Source organism: Stegodyphus dumicola, chromosome 3 (assembly GCF_044657685.1).
Source record: "Stegodyphus dumicola isolate Sdum_Otavi_A_Nest chromosome 3, ASM4465768v1".
In the NCBI taxonomy this organism is placed as follows: Eukaryota; Metazoa; Arthropoda; class Arachnida; order Araneae; family Eresidae; genus Stegodyphus; species Stegodyphus dumicola.
Genome location: NC_140770.1, coordinates 256,602,163 through 256,623,967, shown reverse-complemented (window position 1 = coordinate 256,623,967; position 21,805 = coordinate 256,602,163). Strand labels below are relative to the sequence as shown.

The 21,805-nt window shown below is 34.8% G+C and overlaps 1 protein-coding gene across 2 annotated transcripts in view; it reads left to right on the top strand.

Moving 5' to 3' along the window:
• LOC118191550 (uncharacterized) overlaps nt 1-21,805 on the top strand; it is a 731,912-nt gene that overhangs the window by 693,781 nt on the left and 16,326 nt on the right. For both annotated transcript variants that reach the window (XM_085814069.1, XM_085814068.1), the window contains exons 6-10: nt 10,841-10,943; nt 12,491-12,580; nt 12,695-12,841; nt 15,088-15,189; nt 17,772-19,913. In XM_085814069.1, the coding sequence (XP_085670195.1) occupies nt 10,841-10,943; nt 12,491-12,580; nt 12,695-12,841; nt 15,088-15,189; nt 17,772-19,913 (2,584 nt within the window). The remainder of the gene's footprint in view (nt 1-10,840; nt 10,944-12,490; nt 12,581-12,694; nt 12,842-15,087; nt 15,190-17,771; nt 19,914-21,805) is intronic.

Genomic DNA, 21,805 nt, shown 5'->3' with positions numbered 1-21,805 from the left:
TTCTGGGTGATTCCTCCTCAAAACTGAGGCGGAGCTGGTCGAAGTCCTACTGTCATCTATAAGGAAGCATTCACACGATGGCTTAGTCGTCTTTATTATCCTAGTCCTAAACGCCGTTTACATTTGTGGAACGTTACATTTGTGGAACATTACATTTGTGGAACATTACATTTGTGGAACATTTGTGTTACATTTGTAGAACATTTGTGTTACATTTGTGTTTGTTTACAAGGTTTAAACCATAGCCAATCAAAAAAGGTATAAGTGAAACTGCACATATGTAAATGTTTACCTGACTTAGCGAAACCATTGACGGAATGGCAGGTCATGTTTGCTTCGCTGTGATTGGTCGGTTGTTATACCAGTAAGCTGGCGTAAAGTCGAAAAGTTAGAATATTTCGGCAAAATCTTTAAATCAGTTTTTATGACGAAGAAAGTCTGTGACAGATGCTCCTGAGGTAAGGTAACTGAGTTTCCTTAAAATGATCAAATAATTAGTAAATCAGAAGTGAAACACGCCAAAGTGAAATTCAGAATTAACAAAGAAATAACCTTGCAGTTGGCGTAGTTTTATGGTCCAAATCTACGCCAAGTACAAGGTTGTTTCTTTGTAAATTTTGAAATAACTAATAGTTTGCTCACACAAAACCTATTAGCTTAAAAATGGCTAGATAAAATAGTCATCTTAAAATCATTTTCCTGAACACATCATTTTCTAAGATGTCAGATTACAGTACAAAATATTTCTTAAATATTACTTCTATTTCTCATCAACGACGTGTCTTCATAGAATGCAATTTTGTAAATTACTTGATGATATGTGTAACGTTTCGTTTCTTTTCCTTGTACGAAGTAAAGGAAGTATTGTAATCGCAAAAACTTTCGGGTACCATGTTTCACCGAAAGTATCCATTATCCATTTTAGTATAGAAAGTATCCATCCTATCGAATACAATTTAACAATGCTTTTGCATTATAACTGTGCATAAAAGCAGAATAAAGGACTCTTTTCCCCAAAACAAGTTGGAAAAAAGATTTAAATTAAATTCAGAATTTTTTTTTTTTTTTTTTTTTTTTTTTTTTTTTTTTTTGTGACGTCTGCACGCATGTACATACATATTTATGTATGTATCTTGCAAAACTCGAGTACCTTCAGAACGTTGAAATTTTGTATATAGGACTACTATAACATGTAGTTATGCATCTCCGTTTATGGTCGCAATCGACAGCTTCAATAGTATATATACAGGGTGTTTCATAGATCATGGAACAAACTTGGAGGGGGTGGAGCGTACTAAAACATTAATTTTTTATAGGAATGTAGGGTTAAGGCACATTACATGTAGGGTAAGGGAATGTAGATTAGTGACGGGTTAAGGCAGGAACGCAAAAAAACGACACGAGAGGAAAATGTGCTTATGTACAAACTCAACGCACAGTGCTTCTTTGTAGCAATACAGTATTCACAATAAATGTTCGAAATTGCGACCACCAGCAGTAATACATGCTTGGTAACGTCGCAGAAGGGATTGACGAACATTTTGAAAAACGACAGGCATTTCGCGCACGCTTGCAGCCGCATTGGAAAGTCGTGCAACGAGGTCCTCCAGGGAGTCTCGTAAATGATACTCTTCAAATGGCCCCATAAAAAAATATTCAAGCTAGATAAATCTGGCGAACGGGGTGGCCATCGAACGGGTCCACCACGGCCAATCCATCGGCCCAGAAATGTCCCATTCAAGTAATTGCGGTCCCGCACGGGGTTATGGGCTGGTGCACCATCATGCTGGAACCACATGCGATCACGAACGACAGCCGTAATATCCTGCACCTCTTGCAGAAAAATATGATAACATAAGCCATTTGTACGTGCAGGTAAGAGATATGGGCCAATGAGGTAGTCGTTAACAATACCCGCCCACACATTCATGGAGAAGCGGGTTTGGAATGCATGTGGACATGTGCCGTGTGGATTATGAGTTGCCCACACGTGCATGTTGTGGCTATTGAAGATGCCGTTCTGTGAGATAGTTGCCTCTTCCGTGAGAATAGCACATCCCATGGTAAATCCGCCTACGCACAAGAACCAATGACAGAAAGAGGGGTGCAAACCATTTTCATGCAATACTCTCCAAACGGTGGAGTGACTCATCTGCAGACGACGTGCAATAGCTCTTGTACTTGTATGAGGTGATTCATGCACAATGTTCAAGATTGATTCTTCAATGCGAGTTTGTCGTGCACTTCTTCTTCCACTCCTAGTGTCAGAGGTGGCTTCAAATGACCCGTTTCCACACAAAGACCGATGCAACCTCTCGAACGTTGTGTGCTTCGGCATACGCCTGTTCGGAAACCGTTCCTTGTACAACCGTAGCGCTGCTCTGCCGTTCCCATTAATAGCACCATATATGAGATGTATGTCAGCTTTTTCCCTGTGCGTAAACTCGCTCATCACGCTCGACATCAGAGTTGCGAATGATCCTTTGATGCATTGGATCGTGATTTGTCCGACTCACTACCGCTACATTGCCAGCCAGTCACAGCCTGTAGTTCCTATTACTGTTAGTGTTCCCTTTTTTGAACATTTATTGTGAATACTGTATTGCTGCAAAGAAGCACTTTACATTGATTTTGTACCTAAACACATTTTCCTCTCGTGTCGTTTTTTGCGTTCTTGCCTTAACCCGTCTCTTTAGACTTTTTATTCCTATACAAAAAATGCATGTTTAAGTACGCTCCACCACCCCTCCAAATTTGTCCCATGATCTATGACTAATAGCAGACCGCTATTTATTTTATTTTGATTTTAATTTTACATTGCTCTGAGTTGCAATTACATTCTTAACACCCTAATGTGTTTTTCAGCGGACGCGTCGGGTAAAAGGAACAGAGCAGTGAAGCTCCAAAAAAGATTTATTCGGGACTATTCATGTTTTTTTATATATATATATATATATATATAAATTTTTTTCGCATCAAACAAGAGCTTCAATGGTCTGTTTCGGTGAAACGCGTAATGGTATTTAGCCTAGTTCGACACTCAGTCATTTTTCCCTTGAAAAGCCTGGCAGAGGGTACGAGTGAGTTAATTTACCATTTACCGCTTTGTAATTATTGTATTTTTGTATTTTTGCTATTTATGTTTTCATTATAATTTTTGCATTTTATGTTTTGGTATATATTTTTTCCGTCAATCTATTTTTTATGTGTATTAACTTTTCACATATCACTACGATCAGATATTTTTTCGTGCATTCGCATGTCGTCCAACATTAATTTTAACGGTTTTTTTTCGCGTGTTTACAGTTTTTTTTTTTTTTTCCCAGTTTACCAGATAATTGTTTTAAAAAAATTCTTCTTATTTCATATTTTAATAATACAGCGTTGAACTATTTCGTGGAGCTACGGCTCCTGGTAACTTTTTAGCAAGATCGCTGCAATGTTTCTACCTACTATTGTTTCGTATCTTTTTGCAGCATTATGCGCAAAACATTTTTGAGACCAAATAGGTCTTACGTCTCATTACTAGTTATCTTTACAATTTCTATTTCAATTATATATATATATATATATGCAAGATAAAAAATTGAAAATCAAAATTATAATTTAAAATTTGACTTAATTGCTCATTTTTAATTTGAGTACTTTGTCTCTAGTAATAACTTTCTCTAAACTGCGTCATATCTGAAAACGTATTCCGCATTATGTCATCTTGAAACTACTGCATTGGCTATAAGTTTTAGCCAATCAGATGAACGAAATATTTTAGTATAAATATCGGGGCAATCCTACTCCCTACCTCTTTTGACCGCGTCTGGCATGAGGGTCTCATCTACAAGTTTATTAGAATGAACCTACCTCGTTAACTGATCCTGATACTCAAGTTCTTCTTGAAAAACAGGACTTTTATCGTACGACACGGCAACTCCTATTCTTCTCCCAAGGTCATCTCAGCGGGAATTCCACAAGGAAGTATTTTAGGACCGATTTTGTATATTATCTACGCTGACGACTTCCCCAGTCTAAAAGATGACCACAATATGCTTCTTGCCTGTTACGCCGATGATACGGCGATTCTCGCCAAATCTAGGCTCCCTAATCATGTCATCTCATGGATTCAGAACAAGATCCTCGCCATTGAAGACTGGTGTCGTAAGTAGAAGATTAGCATAAATCCAGCCAAATCTGAAGTGCTTCTCATCAGGATATTCAGAAAATTTGACCCCATCATCTCCCGGATCACTCTTTTCAACACCGACATCCCGTTGGTGCGCACCGCCAAATATTAGGGTGTTCCACTAAATCCTACCTTCACATGGTCAAACCATATCAGGAACGTTAAAGGAAAAACACTACAAATCATGTTCAAGCTTAATTCCTTCCTTTCGAGCACCACAAGGCTCAGTCTACAAAGAAAAATAAGAATTTACACGTCCATCATCCGTCCTATTTTTTCCTACGCTTCTCCCTCCTGGGCCCATGCCACAGCTAATGACATCAAACATCTCCAAGTTATTCAAAATAAATTTCAACGCATAATTACTGGACCCCGTACTTTGTCAGAAACAATTCTCTGCACAGGGACTTAAAAACTGAATACGTTCAATATTACCTTAACAAATTGAACGACGCATATTTCAGCAAATCTGCAGCCTGCAGTGTAGCGAATTTCTCGGATCACCTTAATTATGACATTCTTATGGATGATCTTCTTATCAGGCCTTTTGTAGCTCACCAGATCAGAAAATTTCAGCACCATTAGATGACGCCAGCTCTACCGTCTGCTTATCAGTACTTATCAGATGTTGCTTATCACAGAGGATAATGTTGCCTCTTTTCTTCTATTTTAAGACCTTTTCTTCAAGAAAACTTCACTCAGGTTCTCCAATTTCGTCCTGCCCTTCCTGGGAATCTTTAAGGAGCTGGAAAGAGCTAACTTTTAGCTGTATGCCAGCCTAAATACCAGCGTCCAAGTCCGTCCCTCTTTCTCTGCCTATGCTTGCTTGATGAAGGACGTCTCTTGCTTGGCTGCTTTTGTTAAAAATGTCATGCGCCATCATCAAAATTGTGGAGTGCAAAATGGCCCTTATTGTGAAGTACAACAACTATTAAAGATATATCTGGATTATCAAGTGATTGTGGTGCTTCAAAAGTTTCCGACTGCCAAACTAGAGCAGCATGGTCATTATGTACAGTAAAATGATTACCATGTAAATAATAATAAAAATTATCAATTGCATCGATAATAGATAAACATTCCAGCTCAGTAATTACATAATTTTGTTCATAAGATTTTAATTTTCTGGAATGAAAAGCAATTGGATGTAAATTACCATCAGGATATTCTTATTTTATACTATATATATATATTTGCTTTTAAAATGATTGAACTATGTTGTTTTTATCTTCCGGCTGAAGTTTTTATGCCTTTAATTAATCTGCATGCAGTAGTTGTAGAATTATAACAATCTATAAGTTGTTTAAGTGCGGCTTAGCCTAATTTTTTTTACCATAGCTGCCATATTTGTTTACATGTGAAACTTAGCAGAATAGTCAGCTTCTGCACCTTCAGTGTCTTTTTGCCGAGGGGGATCAAAAGTAAACTTTCAGTTTTGTTCAGTTGTTGTCATATGTACGCTGTTTTTGCACCGTAAAATCTGCCTTCTTTCATGCTGGCCGAATTGTTTGTTTTTGCGTAGAAACACTAGTTTTAATTTTAAAAATTGTTTTTGTTTTTAATTGTTTTAACTGTATTTGCTGTTTTATATTTTTTTTATATTTTTCAATTTTTAATAAAGATATTTTGAGGTTTTATATGTTTTTGCCTTGCCGCGAAGTGGTAACTGAATTAATTGAATGAGAAGTAATCTCTAATGAAATTCGAGAAAAAGAGTTTAAATGAAATGCAGCCAAAAATGTGTATAATTTAATATTCCGTGCAAGGAAGTCATGTGGTGTACATATCAGATTTTTTAATTTTCAGAAAAGTATTTTAACTAAGATAGTTAAAAAAATGTCTTACATTGCTCAGCCATTTACCTTACCTGCCGGATTTGTGGGTTTTAAGTTAATTCTATAAATTGTGAATAATTATCCCCTGCACTGAAAATCTCCTACTTAGGCTATTTTAATTAACGCAAGTTTTGCTATAATTAGTTGTGTTTCTGTTCATTACGTTCATTTGCATATAAAAGCAATAAAAACGCTGGAATCGTTAACATTTGTAATTAACATCCTTAAACAGAGCCAGAAAAGTTAAAATAAATTTTCGAATTCGCGTGCGGTTAAAACATGGGTGGTCTCATAACTCGTGTCGTGAGTATGATCTATTTCCACCACTAGTGTTACGTTTTCGACTTAAATGTAATATTGCAAGATATGTGCACAATAAAACCTGTGATTTTTGAAGTCATATGTACGCTGTTATAAATTCTTTTAATGGTACAGTAAGTTTTTTTTTTTTTCAAAGTTAAATATATTATCTTTTGTAAAAGAACGGGGGAATACGTCGAGATGTTGTTCCTGCTTTACCCTTTGTTCGAGCTAAATTTAGTTTTCTTTCTTTCTCAGTCAAACTTAGTTGAGGGTAATCTCAGGAAAGTTTTGAAAATTTATGCCTTCTTATCACGCCATACCTCAGTGAAACAGGATTTTCTGCTGCCGTAGTCCTACAGCAAACTGTCGGCTGGAAATTTCTTTAAATGTGAATTTAATTTTAGTTGCAGGATATGTGAAGATTCACTGTCCTGAACTTAATATATTAAAAATATATAATTTCTTTTCATTTAGTAACGCTTGTTGAAAAAGTATCCTTGAAAACTTTCGAAAGAAACGTTAAATATTACTTTATAAAATAGAATTTAAATACCTTTGAAAAGCAATAAGTATTACAACTTTTCTAGCTGATTGACTGAAAAGTTCCTTTCTCTAGGAACTAAAGCAAGATTCTAAGGATAACAATCGTAAATGGGTGGTTTTTAGTATAATAAGATTGTGCACCAGTTAGGTGTCCTCTGTGACCACTTCATGAGTTGCGAACTTGGTTATGTGTTTACGCATATATAGTGAAACCTCGAGATACGAGTTTAATTCGTTCCAGCATTGAGCTCGTATAGCAAATTTCTTGTATCTAGAAACGAACTTCCCCATTGAAAATAATGGAAATCCAGTCAATCCGTTCCGCAGCCCCAGAAATATCGACATAAAAATCAATTTGTCTAATAAATAACATTGGTAAATAATATAATAAATAGTTTACCTTTAAGATAGCTTCCGACACCGTCCTTTTAACGGTTATTCCACACCAACAACAGCTGCTAAGCAGCTTCTAGGAGTTTTGGACTGTGCTTGGAAGTAACGGTAACTTCTTTGGCTACATCAAGTTTCTTAATTTCTTCTTTCTTTTCCATAATAGTGTCGATGTCGAAAGGCCGTAAGTCTTCGCCGATTCCATCACTCTTACACGACGCTTATGTTTATCTATGATTTCTTTCTTAATTTCATCCGGCCATGGATTCCTTACTATTTGAGGCAACAATCTTCTGGGGAGGCATAGTGAAATAATTATTTTCACGTTAAATGTAATAAACAATTAAGTCACAAACGCACAAACACGTAGATCAAAGAACACTGAGCGATCTGACGAGGGGATTCCCCGAATCGAGCCGGATCGGGAAATGGCGCCCCGCATACCAACAGCCTGTGTCCTTGCTCGTTGCTCGAGTCGATGCTCGTATTTAGAGACGAATATTTCGCTCATACTTTCCTCCTGTCTCGAATTTCTCGTACATAGAGGTGCTCGTATCTCGAGCTTCCACTGTAATCAACTTCAGCATCTATAATCCTTCGAATTTGGACGCGAACTAAAAAAGGTTTGAAAAAAAATTGCCTTAAAAGCATTCGTAGGATAGCACTGAGTGTACAGTAATTCTCTGATTTAAGTAAATTCACAATTCCGTTAAGTAGGTAAAAGCCGCAGCGTTTAAACTGAAACCTACCAGTTAACAACATGGGCTTCGTAAACAATTCAAAACTCCAAAGAGAATACTGTACTTATTGAATCCTCAACTCCAGATATCACGAAATTTACAAAAATGGGATTGATGGATCCGAACACCGAGCGGTTCGAAATTGTTATCCGTGGTATCCATTTCGGTGTACATACAAATTAGATAAGCGTTCCGCATGGTTCTACACGGGCTGTTGCCCTCTTGAGAAAAATCTTCGTATTAAGGAAGTGGTCACTCAGTCATCAAAGTCCCCTTGCGAGTAGAAAAGAAGCGTAGGGTTCCCTATCCAAGACACCAGACGTTGAAAGAACTCTCTCGAGCCACTGCTACCTCTTGGTCGGGCGGGGTCACCACTCCTGGTTCCCAGGTTTCACAGCGGTGGGAACATGAACGCCAGGACATTTAAATGGTCGTTGGAAAATGCTACCTACCAAGTACTACGCGAAATGCCCGAAGCCCACACTGGATCTAACACGGAGGGATGTCCACCTCACCCTGTGTGCCACTCGAAAAAACGAGGGCAGTTTTACCTGCACAGGTCACGAGACACTGCCAAGCTCAATGATTTTATACCCCCTTAGATGGGACTGCCTAGCCAATAGCTTTGCAGAGTTAGGGGAAGGGGAGTCCATTTCGATATGTCTAGCTAGACGGCCATCTGCGATGACACAAAGCGTGTGACCACACAGTCTACTTCAGACATATTTGTAAGATGCCGCTCAGTCCAACGTCGAGAAGACAACTCGGACGACGCCAACTGCAACATCTTACAACATCGAGGTGGGTAGAAGTTGCCATAGACATATTATTTTTCTTCACAGCTATCCTTTTCCATCGCCTACTGTTCCACTATTGACTCAAATTTGTTGTTTTCAGAAGCCCTCTTTTTTCATAATTTGAAAAGTATTACTTCAGTTTGTTTTTATATTTTATATATATCTCATACTTTTATAATTTATATCTGAATAAAAATTACTGCGTGTTATCTTATTAGCCCAAACGGGCAATTTGCCCAGAACGGCTATTAATTTCGTTTTGGCACATTACGTTGGTTCACTATAAAGCACGTTTCACGCTTCAAATTGTTGCCATATCTCCCGCACGCGAAACTGTGTATAGGAGATTCTAAAGATGTGCTGTTTTTAAATATTTAGTGATATTGCTGTTAAATTAAATTTTAAGGTTTAAGTGCGAAGAATATGTATTAAATAAATAAAGGAAGCACAGGAAACGTTAAAGAAAAACGCCCCTTTGGGCGTAATATAAAATATGAAAGCTTTCAGTTTTTTCCTTTTACTACTGATGCTTAGAAAGTAATTATGATATGCATAAATTTCAGAATTCTCTGATCTGCTTGCAGGTGAGGTAAAGTAGTTGGAGGTAAAGTAGTTGGAATTGGAATCTTCATTCCCTGAAGATCTTGAATCTTCAGGGAATGAAGATTCCAACTATTTTCAACGCTTAGGTGTTTCTAATAATTATTTCTAATAATGTCTGTAATGTACTGTATTGACATTAGAATAATGTTAATAATTACGTTTCTAATAATTACCTTTAAGCAGTTTACAAATTCGAAAAGGCATAAGAGTAAGGAAAAGTATTTTGTGATCTACTGAATATGATGCAACTATTTTATGATGTGGTAACTGTGCTCCGCAGAACTCTGGCATTCCAAGTAAATTTTCTAAAAAATAAAAATTTTAAAAATTTAAAAATTTGAAAGTTTTCAGATTTTAAGAACCAAAGGGACTTTTTTTAACGTTTTGTGTGTGTTACCTTTATTTATTAAATATCACGTCCTTTGCATTTAAACCATAAAATTCAGTTTAACAGCAATATCGCAAAATAATTTTAAAATAAGCATATCTTTAGAATTTCCGATACAGAGTCTCGCGTCCTGGAATTTTTTTTTTTTTCCCATACAGTATTGCCATTGATCTTTTTGAAATCGTTGAGTTTGCTAATCAAAAATTCGTTAAAGTGTTACAAAATATGAAATCAATAATAAAACAAATTTCATATTCCAAATTAAGACTTCCAGATGCCCAAATTCGGTAGAAGATTATGTTATTCAGAATTGATGGCTCTAGGTACCGTTGTTTTTTCACAATGCGAGAAACATCCGTGCATTTATGCAGATTCTTCATTATTTAATTTCTTTAAAAATAACACAGGACTCTAATATTTGGTGGCAACAATTTGAAAAGTGAACCGACATTTACAGTGAACCAACGCAAAATGGCAAAACGAAATTAATAGCCCTTTAATAAAAATTATAATTATAATTATTATATTAATTTCGTCTTCTGGGTTAAATAAAAATCAAGTAAAAAAAATTCGAAGGAATTTTTTTAAACTTGGGACCTCAAAGTTAAACATCTAAAATAATTAATTAAAAGATATATTTTACTTCTCTTATTAGTGTTATATAAAACAATACGAAGTATTGTTTGTTTTCACAAGTAAAATTACTATGAAATAAAATTTTGTGTTTCATTTTCCACCTAAAGTGTACGTAACATTCATATATTTCTGATACACTTTTATTTACTTTACTAAAGATGTTATAGTTAAGGATAGTAATTTGGAGCTGATAATATCTCAAGGAAAACTGAAAACAAATTTTACGAAATTTTAATGCGTTATCATAAATTGTTCCTCCTATAACTCTCTCAATCGTTACACTTTAAAATCAAGTTTTTTTAATATTTGTTCTGCCTTATTTTTTACTGTTACTCTGCGTTAATAGCTTTTAATGCAGTATTTGTTTCATGAGCTATTGTATTTCTTCTCTTCGTTTTTCAAATTTAAATCAAATACTCTCTTTTTAGCGAAAAACGTGTTGAATCCAGAGGTACTCAAATAGACCCTGTGGTTATCAATGCAGAAGGTTCACTTGGAGATAATAGTTCACCACTTCTATTAGGCTATGAAGTAAGTATTCGTTGAAAGCTAAACTATTTTGTTCCTAAGTAATAATAAATTCATTTGGTTTGAGATATTTTTATTACTTCTACGTTGTGCAGTTAAAGTGATCGTATTTACATACATGTAATTTAATATATTAATATAATTTAAGTATTAATTTGTTTCGTAATTTATTTAGCTGAAGAATTCGGAATAGTAATAATACACAAATCTTTAGGCAATAAATAATTATAATTAAATGTGTTAGTTAATAACTTATAATAATGATAGTAACTTTTTAGTAAGAACTTGCTAACAATTCAAATATACCCATACTTCCGTTTTATTTTTTCTAATTCAGTTTGACGAAAAATTTACAGCTTGGAATATCGTTAAGTAGGCTGGCTATTGAAAATTTTTTCAAGATTTAGTTAAAAATTTAAAGCATCACAACCTTGTGTAGATGGATTCTTTTAATGGCAATAGCTATCTTTAAGAAGATCTCCAACACGCTTTAAGTTGGAAGATACTGGAGTTATTAAACATGCACTTGCTTTTGAAGTGAGTTATAAAAACAACTCTCCAACATTTAATTCAAACTTCAGTATTTTTGGGTTAATGATCTCAAACGCAAGTTCATCAGAAAGTGCTTCGTCAATCGGCAGTTCATCTGAATGGAAAGAAACCCGGCCTCTGCTAATCACTAATGACTAGAAAGATAAGAATAAATATATTTTAGGTATTAATGTTCTTGAAACCGATAAACCTTGCGAACACAAGCAATTATAAGGTACTGGGTCGCTAGAATGCTACCACTTGTTTTGCGAAGTAGTCAAAGTAATCTACTATTAGGTCAGCACTGCCCACAAAGAACTTCCTTGCAGAGAGAAGATTGGATTATAATTCCCAGAAAAGGGAATGCATCTTTCCAAACTACAAACTGCAATAACAAACTACAATAGCTAAGCCATTCAAGGACAATTTGCGCATAAAAATCAATGACCGCTCTGAAAATAAAATGAAGAGAAATCAGCTTGAAAATTGAAAGCTAGCCTAAAAGAAATCGCCAGTTGGCTGAAGAATTCATAGGATAAAATCATTGGCAGCTGTGTTGCCAATTCTTGACGAGCAGGTTGCATAAATTAGAAGTGCTAGACGGGAGTGATTATAGCCAATGAATGGGTTGGCAGAAAATGGAATGAGCCATTATTCGGGTGGGACCTTTAACAGGATGTTCCAAAAGAAGAGGACTGTACTTGAATAGATGCACATTGTTGCACATGAATAAATTAATAAAAATAAATTCTTGAATATAAGAATAAACGTAGACAGTTAGTTGTAAATGGATAAAAGATAATTATTTTGCATGAAAAAATTAAGTTATACCTTGAAAATAAGCTTTAATGCGGGTTTTGGAGCAAACGTTATTACAAGAGTACTTGTCTTAGACTTGGTCTTATTTTCGGAGAAACACAATATACAAACGGATAAGTAAGTAAAACTTTTTTGGGGGTGTATAAAGTAATCACAAAAAGGAAAAAATGTGTTTTTAACACATGCTGTATTTCTTTCAGAGTCGCATCCGAAGGTACCAGACGTATATAGCGAAACTGGAAAATGACAATCTTATGTTAATCAACGAGCTTAAAAAATTCAAAGACATGGTACGTGATTTTTGTAAATAATTTTCTTTATTTTTTAGAAAAACAAAATAGAATGTTTTTATTCAGAAAAACAAAATAGAATGTTTTATTTTCTGTTATTTTATACAATTGTAGAGTCCACGTAGTCAAGAGGAGCAAGCAAAAATGCTGGTCGAGAAACTAGGCGAAATGGAGCGGAATAATCATCAGCAGCAGATGCAGTATGAAACATGTTTAGATGAAGTTGCCAATAGACTGGTCCAAACATTACTTGTACAGAAGGTTGGTACTAACTGAACCTGCAGTGAGGTCCGTATAATTAGGCTTTCGAGCAGGAAATCAGCTTCCTATCTAAGCATTACATTTCAGTTTTGTTTCAATAGTTGCTTCGCTATACGTAAATAAATATTTTAAGGGAAATAGAATTGAAAAGTGAAGTTTAGGAATGTTTACCATGCCCACTATAGCATGGAGGATAAGTCTGGCTTATAAGAATTTAAAATGTTTTTAATTTTCATTTATCAACGTTTTGGCATCAGGCCTCACTAAGAGAACTTTACAAGCCTTGATCTCCTAACTGTAAACTATTTTAGGTTAATACGAAGTTATCAGATTCATTGGAGTCCTTGGGATATTTATTTTTATTGTTAAAGAATATGAGTTGGAACATGCTAGGGAAAAGGAAACACAGAAATCCTCTGTTGCCCAGCATCGTTGGTCTGAAAATCACACTTTCCATTTTTCTGCAGCCAAAATTATTCAAAAAACACCTTCCATTGCTGAATTAGATTTTCTAGAGGGGTTTCACATTCAAAAAATCTTTCTGTTCTAGTTAACGACCCTAATTCCAATCCATCATTACCTTCAGCCTTTAATGAAATTATCTTTTAATTTTTATGTTTCATTAATAGATGGCGTCAGTAGCTTAATTTCCTGTTCAGCCATTCATATCTTATCATTTCACTGTATCTTATATTTTTCATTTGTACTTTGACAGCTGAGGGTGATGGTTCGGTAAAACCATCGGAAGAAGAACTGTGAATATTTGCAAATATAACGCTGATTTTTGTTGTTTGACTTTCTAAATTAATATTTATGTATCATTAAAAATGCAGGTGTTAAAATATTTACAAATTTGCAAATTAAAATTGTTATTCTAAAATTTATTTTACTTTTTAATCATCCAAGATGTTTAAGTAGAATTTGAAGAACATTTAAAAATCTAAGTGTGATGTTAAATTTAGCAGCAGTTGTAAAATAAGACTCTTTAAGCTATATTATCAGGTTGTAAGTTATTAAATGCTTATCGAAAATGTATATTCGCATAATAAGCTAGCATTCTTTATATTCCTCAGAAACTAAAGCATACACACTACCAAGTTCATTAGAACAATTTAGAAATACCTATAGCAAAACGAGTATTTATGCAAAGTGTATATAATTTAAGAATTTTTATCCTCTATTAATTATAATGAATAATGACTTGAAATAGATAATTTTTTTTTTTTTTTCGAAATCATCAGAAGAATTGCTTATTATTCTAGGAGTTTGATATATTTCCTTCCAAAGGAATAAGTCAGGAGAAAATCTGAACATCAAAAGCCTTTCTTAAAGGAAAAATTTATCAAAATTCAATTGTAGTTATTACATTGAATCCTATAATTAACTAGCTATTTTATAGCAGTTGCATATTCTTATTGATTAGCATTCAATTCAGTATTTATCGAGTCGGACCTTACATCATAAACTCGAAACAATGGAGAGCTACATAATAACTCAAATTCAGAGCTTGTTGATCAACATAAATGTAAAGTTCCTAAAGTCTATATCTCTTTGGGAACATAAACTATAGACTTTAAAAGTACTATTGAAGATCTTGTAGCTTTGTGAAGCAAAACAAAAATCAGAAGAAGGATGTATAAGACCGTTTTATTTGAACACAACTTAACAAATGACCCAGCGTATGTTTACGTAAGCCAAGTACTTCTCGCTTAACAGAAATACGTAACAAATTCGAGGTGTGGTAGATTAGCCTAACGGCTCATAGAATACTTTAACGCGCAGCAAGGCTATGGTTTGTAGAACACCGGCGAGACAAAGCTGGATGGCTTAGAAACACTCAACGCCACTTAAATCAAGTCGCTAATAATCACAGCACAATGTGGCCTGGAATAGGCAAACACGCTCTAAAACTAACTTCCGAAACTCTTGCTTAAAAAGCACTTCTTTCTACCTTAATCTGAATAAACTCTCGCTTTCTCATTTATATTATGGCATGAAAAGCGTGAGTGAAAAGAGACTGAAAGGAAAGTAGTCAAACCTAAAATGAACTATTAGTTAAAAATAAATAGATAAACCTCACAAGTTGATTGTAATTGCTTGCTTTGTTTCATAAATATATAGTATACGTATTTAAAGTAGTTGATATATTTTATACCGATGTGAATTTTTTTGGCATATATTAGAAAGTGTAAAACGTCTGTTTGATGATATGTGTATATACAATCAATAATTTTGTTTGGTTACAGAGGTTAGAGGAGGAATGCAAAGTTCTGCATCTAAGAGTAGAACAACTTGAGCAAGAAAATGGAACATTGATGGAGCTTATCGACGAAGAAAAAGACGATAATGTAAGTTGTTCTTTTATCTATCGCATTATTTCTAGCTCAGAACACATATTAAGCTGGTCGTTGAAAAACAAAAGATCCGGGAGAATCTGAAATTAATGCATCTTTTTGTACGGAAATATTTTGAGATGTGTTGTGCGAGCGACGTGAATAAAAGTTCGAATAAGAAGTTCAAGCTGAAACGATGTCTTTTCCGACCACCTGGATGGTTTTTATCAAGAATTCAAATCCCATCTTTAAGGTTTGAAGACTTTACATAACAAACAATAAATCTTTTCCTAAAAAAAATAATGTTTATAATCAGTTTCAACGGTTATAACAAGAACAGGAAAAATCTTCTTGCTAGTTTTCAGTTTTATAGAATACAAATATGAAAAATTTAACATCATATCATTTACATGGAAGGAAAAAATACATGTCTCATAATTTTAAAGTGACACAAATAAAAACAACACTGATGGATCTAAAATTACGTCTCAAGCTTTTTTTTTTATTTATTTATTTTTTTTTTTTTTTTTTTTTTTTTTTTTGTTTCCATATATTTATACGAAAATAGTTTTTCTGTATATACCACTGGATAAAAACTTAAGTTCCTTTCCAATATTAAGGGAAATTAAAAAAATTAAATCAAATTCAGAAAAAAAAATCTCCGAGACTTAAAAAAAAATTCTGTTTGATGAATGTATTCATTTAATGCAATGTTTTTCTTAATATTTCTTTTTTATTTTATATAATTTGTAATCATAATAAATTATCCAATTTAATATCTATAAACTCTTCTTTTTTTAAAAAAAAAGTTATTTATATATTAAGATATTATACTTTTATCTTTATTCTTGAGAAATTGTGCTGTTAAATCTGCGGAATTTCATTATAAATACGAGGATCACTCTGAATTTTTTGAGGTACACATAGGTTTTTAAAGTTACACTTGCGAAATTTTAGGTGTTGGTGTATTGAGAATACGGCAAAGCACACTAGGCCTATCTGTCTAAGGGGAGGGATGCCTTCGTGGAGGACTTTCTAAGGGAAACTGGCTCGTATACACGTTACACATGGGGAAAACCACGAAAACACCCATGCAGCCAACCCGTTCGCGGGATTCGAACCTCGGACCGAACTACCAGTGTTCAGCGATTTTACCGCTCGGCCGCTGGTGGGCACGAAATTTTAGGAGTGCTCAAAATAGTCTCCTGTAGTGAGTCCTCTCAGTGCACCCCTGTAGGTGAGTTTTCCAAAGACTGAATGCCTCTAGCGGTTCATTTATTGAAATCGATTTAAAAAAATCTACCCATACACGTTGGGAACAACGGAAAGTTGACTACCGAAGATTTAGTCCTCAACAGATTTGGAGTTTTAATTGCGAATTGAGAAATAATTTATAGTCCCAACAGTCTCATCTTTGGAAAACAAAGTCCACGAAAATTCGTTTTTAGATGGAAAAGCAGCCAAAAATCACACATAGCTAGATCGGGTGAACAAAGTGTATGTTATATCACTTTGATGTTCTTTTGTTCAAGAAATTCAACTGCCAAGCTTGCTGAATGAGGAGAGGCATTATCGTGGTGGACAATAAGTCATCTAACATTCACTTCTTGAAGAGTTTGTGGAAGACACATAGTGGTGTGCCAGTTAGCTTTGACTTTCTAACTGGTGTACCAGTTAGCTTTGTCTGTCCTTCCAGCTAGATGCTTTGACCGATCCTGTACTTCTGAAGAAAACGACATACATTACTTTTCTCACGGCGCGTTGTCTTGTCCCCAATAGGGGCGAGGGATCATCTTCAAAGTCCCATACTTTACGTTTTTGACGTATTAGAACGTCAATAAATGGTGCGCACATTTCATCACCAATTACGATTTTAAAAATAATGCGGTTGTAATTTAAGGGTTTCTCTACTGATTCTGACACGCTCCTCTTTTTGGTGCTGAGTTAAATTATGGGGAACCCGACGTCAAACTAGTTTTTTCATATGCAATTCTTCATGAATAACTTTATGTGTGTCGAAGAATCCAATGTTAAGTTTCTTCTGTATCATTTGGTAGGTTATCATCGATTAACATTTTCCGTACGGCAGACACATTATCCGGGTTTACTGCTGGAAATTGCTTTCCTGTGTATTCTTCATCCTGAAGAGAGTTGCCACCTCTGTGAAATTCTGTAAACCATATGAATGTAGTAGCACGAAATGGAACTTTCTTTCTAAATGCTAATTTACAGACGTTGAAACGTATTTCTTCTTGATTTAATCCTTTTTTTAAAATCATAGAAAATCTTGGTAAGATAATGTTCTCGTGTCAACTTCATTTTTCCTTCTGCTTAATTTTTTTCTACACTAAACTACTTGCAACTGGTCAATAAAAATTCACCTAATAGGCTAAAATATTTCATATTTTTGCATGTAATTGTTAATGTTTTTTCTGTTACTCATCTTCTGCGTGTCTCAAACATTTCAGAGTGACCTACGTAAAATTAAAATGAGAAAGAGGTATTTAAAGATATTTTTGATTCATAAAAAGCATTCTAAAGTAATTAAAATCATTTGTTTGTTTTTTACATTATTTGATTTTTAGTATTTTTCTTAGGTTAATGAAGCAAAGGACGAAAAAGAATTAAATTTATCAACATCAAACTGTAAAGTACAAAACAAGATGCCGTCCCATCATCCTCTTACGTCATCACCAGTTAAAAAGAATTCCATTTCTCAAAATCCTTCCATCTCGACAGAGGAGAAAAAGAAAGAATCATCAAAAAATGCAAACACCACCTCGGCGAAATGTTCTTACAGTGAATCCAAAAGCCCAGTCACCAGTCCTACGTCCCCTGGTTCAAAACCAGGAAGTGCTTCCAAAATACCATCGTTCAATAGCGCGAAACCCGTCTTGGTGCGTAAGAAAAGTAAAACAGATATGCTTTCGCCTAAGAACAAAAGAGATAGTCATGCAAAAGAAACATCATCATGTGTTGTCGTGCCAAACGCCAAACATTCATCTGTGATGCCATCATCGAAAATAAAATCTCCTAGTTCTTCTGAGGGTTTAAAAGTGACTAGTGTCAAAAGAAAAAGACCCTCAAGAAATGGGTCTCCTGTCGATAAAGGCGCCAAAGATACAAAACAAAGAATGAAATCTACCCACACACGTTGGGAACAACGGAAAGCTGCTACCGAAGATTTAGCCTCTTTCTACAAAAATATCGGCAATAATCCAGCTGTATCGCCAATTCAACCGTTTCCTCGTCCTCAACAGATTTGGAGCTTTAATTGCGAATTGAGTAACGATTTATCAATTCCAGAAAGTTCTAAAACAATATCCCATTCCATCGACATGTTAGAAGATAAACTAAATGGAAAATTCCATGTGGATAGCGAAATAACGGATGAATTCAGTAGTAAACAGAATTCATCTACATCCGACGCTTCTAGTGCCATGGAGGGTGTAAACAGAACAAGGGATGAAGGTTATTCTACGATGTCCAGTGACTTGCAACCCGATTCAACCGCAGATACTACTGTTAGTGAACCAGAACATTCTGCAACTTACGTAATCACTGAAAAGGGACACCGAAGTGATGATAGCGTGACAGAATGTTTGGATGGATCTATGTGCTCTTCTTCAGATAGTGGATTTGGTCCCCTACATCAAGTGGCCTTTTCAAAGTTATCGACCGAATTTCCTGTAGAAGAGGAAGAACAAGGCAAAGAAATGACCGAGCCAACCTGTTTTCAATCATCAACACGTAAACTTGCCACATTGAAACACAAGGAACAAATTGCCAGTGTGAAGCCTACTATTAGAAACATATCCTTGCCTGAAGAAAAAGTAAATATGTCATCCAGTAACATTAATGAAACATATAAGCAGTATATTCTTTCTGACGTCGATCTGATATCCAAAATGAAAACACATAATAAAGAACAAGTGTTCTCTCCAACAAAAACTGTAAACGTAATTCAAGATTTAAATTCTCTATCATCCCCCTTAAAGGTTAAACAAAAAATAGAAGATTTAGACTATTCCTCACTGTTAGATTATTGGAAAAAACCAAAGGACATAATTGGATTCTCAAATTACAGAAAAACATGGCATTTGGGGCCTACTAAATCAAATTTCAGTGATGAAATTGTCTTTTGTACGAGGCACAGCTACATCGATGATAATATCTTTGACGATAAAATAGAAACTGCAGAAAAAGCTACACTCACAGAACCGGAAGAAGAGCTGTGGCGAGAAAAGGCCTTAGCACCTTTTATCGATGAAAGTATATGGTCTTTATACTCATCGGAAAGTGACATTCAGGTTAAACATTTTCCTCTAGAACCGCTCCTTAGTGAACCATCACTGGAAAAACTTATCAGCAGTTGTAGCCCGTGTATCATAGTAACAGAGGAGATTGAAGAAAGCCCACAATCTGAATTCTCAGAAAACTTCAAATCAAATTTTATGAAATCTTCCAACAACTCGTCTGCGGCTGATCTGAATAACCTGACTTCTGATAGTCCCGAAAAGTTCAAAGTTGGGTTGGAAAGAGTTGCGTCGGATACTGTTCTCTACCTGAAAGATGCGATTCACGAATTGGAAGATTCTATGCACAGAGGTTTGAAGTCTTCGAAAAACATTCCATCCCTGCATCAGTCCGGGTCGGAGTCGGAAACATCTCCTGTGAGCGGACTGGTTTTGAAACCAGAATTATTGAAATCCTTAGAGACAGCCATGCTAAAACAAGACGTAAGTACTTTTTATGCTAACAAAATATTCATTTATTGTGCCTTTTTATGTTCCAAAAAGATATAATGCAATTTTATAAAAACGTTAATGTTCTTAGTTTTTGCTTAATTCTGTGTACTTAGGGCATGAATAAAAACGTTAATTATTTTAATTTTTGCTTAATTCAACGTACTTAGGACATTAGTTTAATAACCATTTTCATTTCAAATTAAGGTATACTACGAAAAAAAAGTGGACAGTTCTATATCTTATATCTTCCTTATATCTTTACTGGGCCGATTGACGAAATTCAACTTGCGTTTTTCATGTCTCGAAAGCGCGACTTAGGATATGTATTAGATTTATATATAGCATTGTTCTAATATAGGTATTTTGACACAAAATCGGACTTTTTCTGAAATAACATACCATTTTTTTTTTTCATATTTCCATTCTATGGCTCAACTTACGCCAAACTACCAAGTTCTGTAAAAATCGCATGAGTAGTTTTTAAAAAATTAATATTTAATAATCTCTCTTTTTATGAAACTTATTTGATTCTTCCTTTCTCATTTCGAAAGTCAGGTTCATTCCAAATAAAAGTCACCCATTTTTGTGATTTATGTGTAGAATTTGTATTTTTAAATAATTTTTAATAAATTTTTCAAAACCATTTTGAATTATAATCTATCATCTATAATATATTTTTACTATCATTTTAAAGTGGACGTATTTCGAAGCATATCTGCAAAACATTACAGTTTTTTTATTCAAACTTTCCGGCGATATACGTAAATTTATATATGCCAAGAGAAATTTTTGAATTTCTCCATAAATTTCGCACCAAATTTTACCGAATTTAAATTTCAGGCATATTTTGAGCAATCGAAATATGACAAAAAATTGGTATGTTATTTCAGAAAAAGTCCGAATTTGTGTCAAAATACCTATGTTAGAACAGTGCTATATATATATATATCTAATATTTATCATAAGTCGCGCTTTCGAGACATGAAAAACGCAATTTGAATTTTGTCAATCGGCGCAATAAAACGGGAGATATAAACTGTCCCCCCTTTTTTTGGCGCAGTGTACATTAGCAGTTAGATAATTTTGTTTCTAACATTAACTTACTGACCCTTATAAATATTAATATATACATTAGGTATTCATTAAATGAAATAAAACTATCACAATTACTTGAAAAATCTAAAATTCGGTAGTGTCTTTTGAACGGATATTTTCATAAACAAGTCAAGTTTCATAATATTAGTCACGTTTCTTAAAAGTCTCTGCTCAGTTTCCGATTCAACTGAAAATATTATTTTTACTTTTAAGGGAGTACATATACACTGAAATGCCACTGAATTAGGGATAGCTAGTCAATAACGGGTTGGGTTCCCTCTGGCCTTTATAATGGCTGCCAAACGACGAAGCATAGATTCAATAAGTTTCTGGAAGCATTCTACGGGAATGGCTTGCTAAACATCGGATAGAGCTGTCTATAAGAGTCGCTAGTGTTGTGTGATGAGGTTTCAAACCTTTCTCCAAAACGTCCTAAATATGCTCAGTAGAATTTAAGTCAAGGCTTTTAAGTAGCCAATGTATGACAGAGAAGTTAGAAAAGCGCTCATCCAACCAGGCATTAGCCAACCGGGACCTGTGAGAGGTGCAGTCATCTTGCTGCGATACTCCATTTCCGTGTGAATGACAGGACAACATAAATGGATGGAGATGATCGCCCAACAACTCTACGTACGTAATCATATTGAGGGAGGTTGGTACAAGTACCAAAGATCCCAAGAGAAAACATCCCAGACCATGTGAAAACAACCCAGACCATGATTAAGCCACCATGGTCTTGTACAGCTCCAGTCTGCCGTACAGGGTTCATGGCTTCATGAGTCTGACGC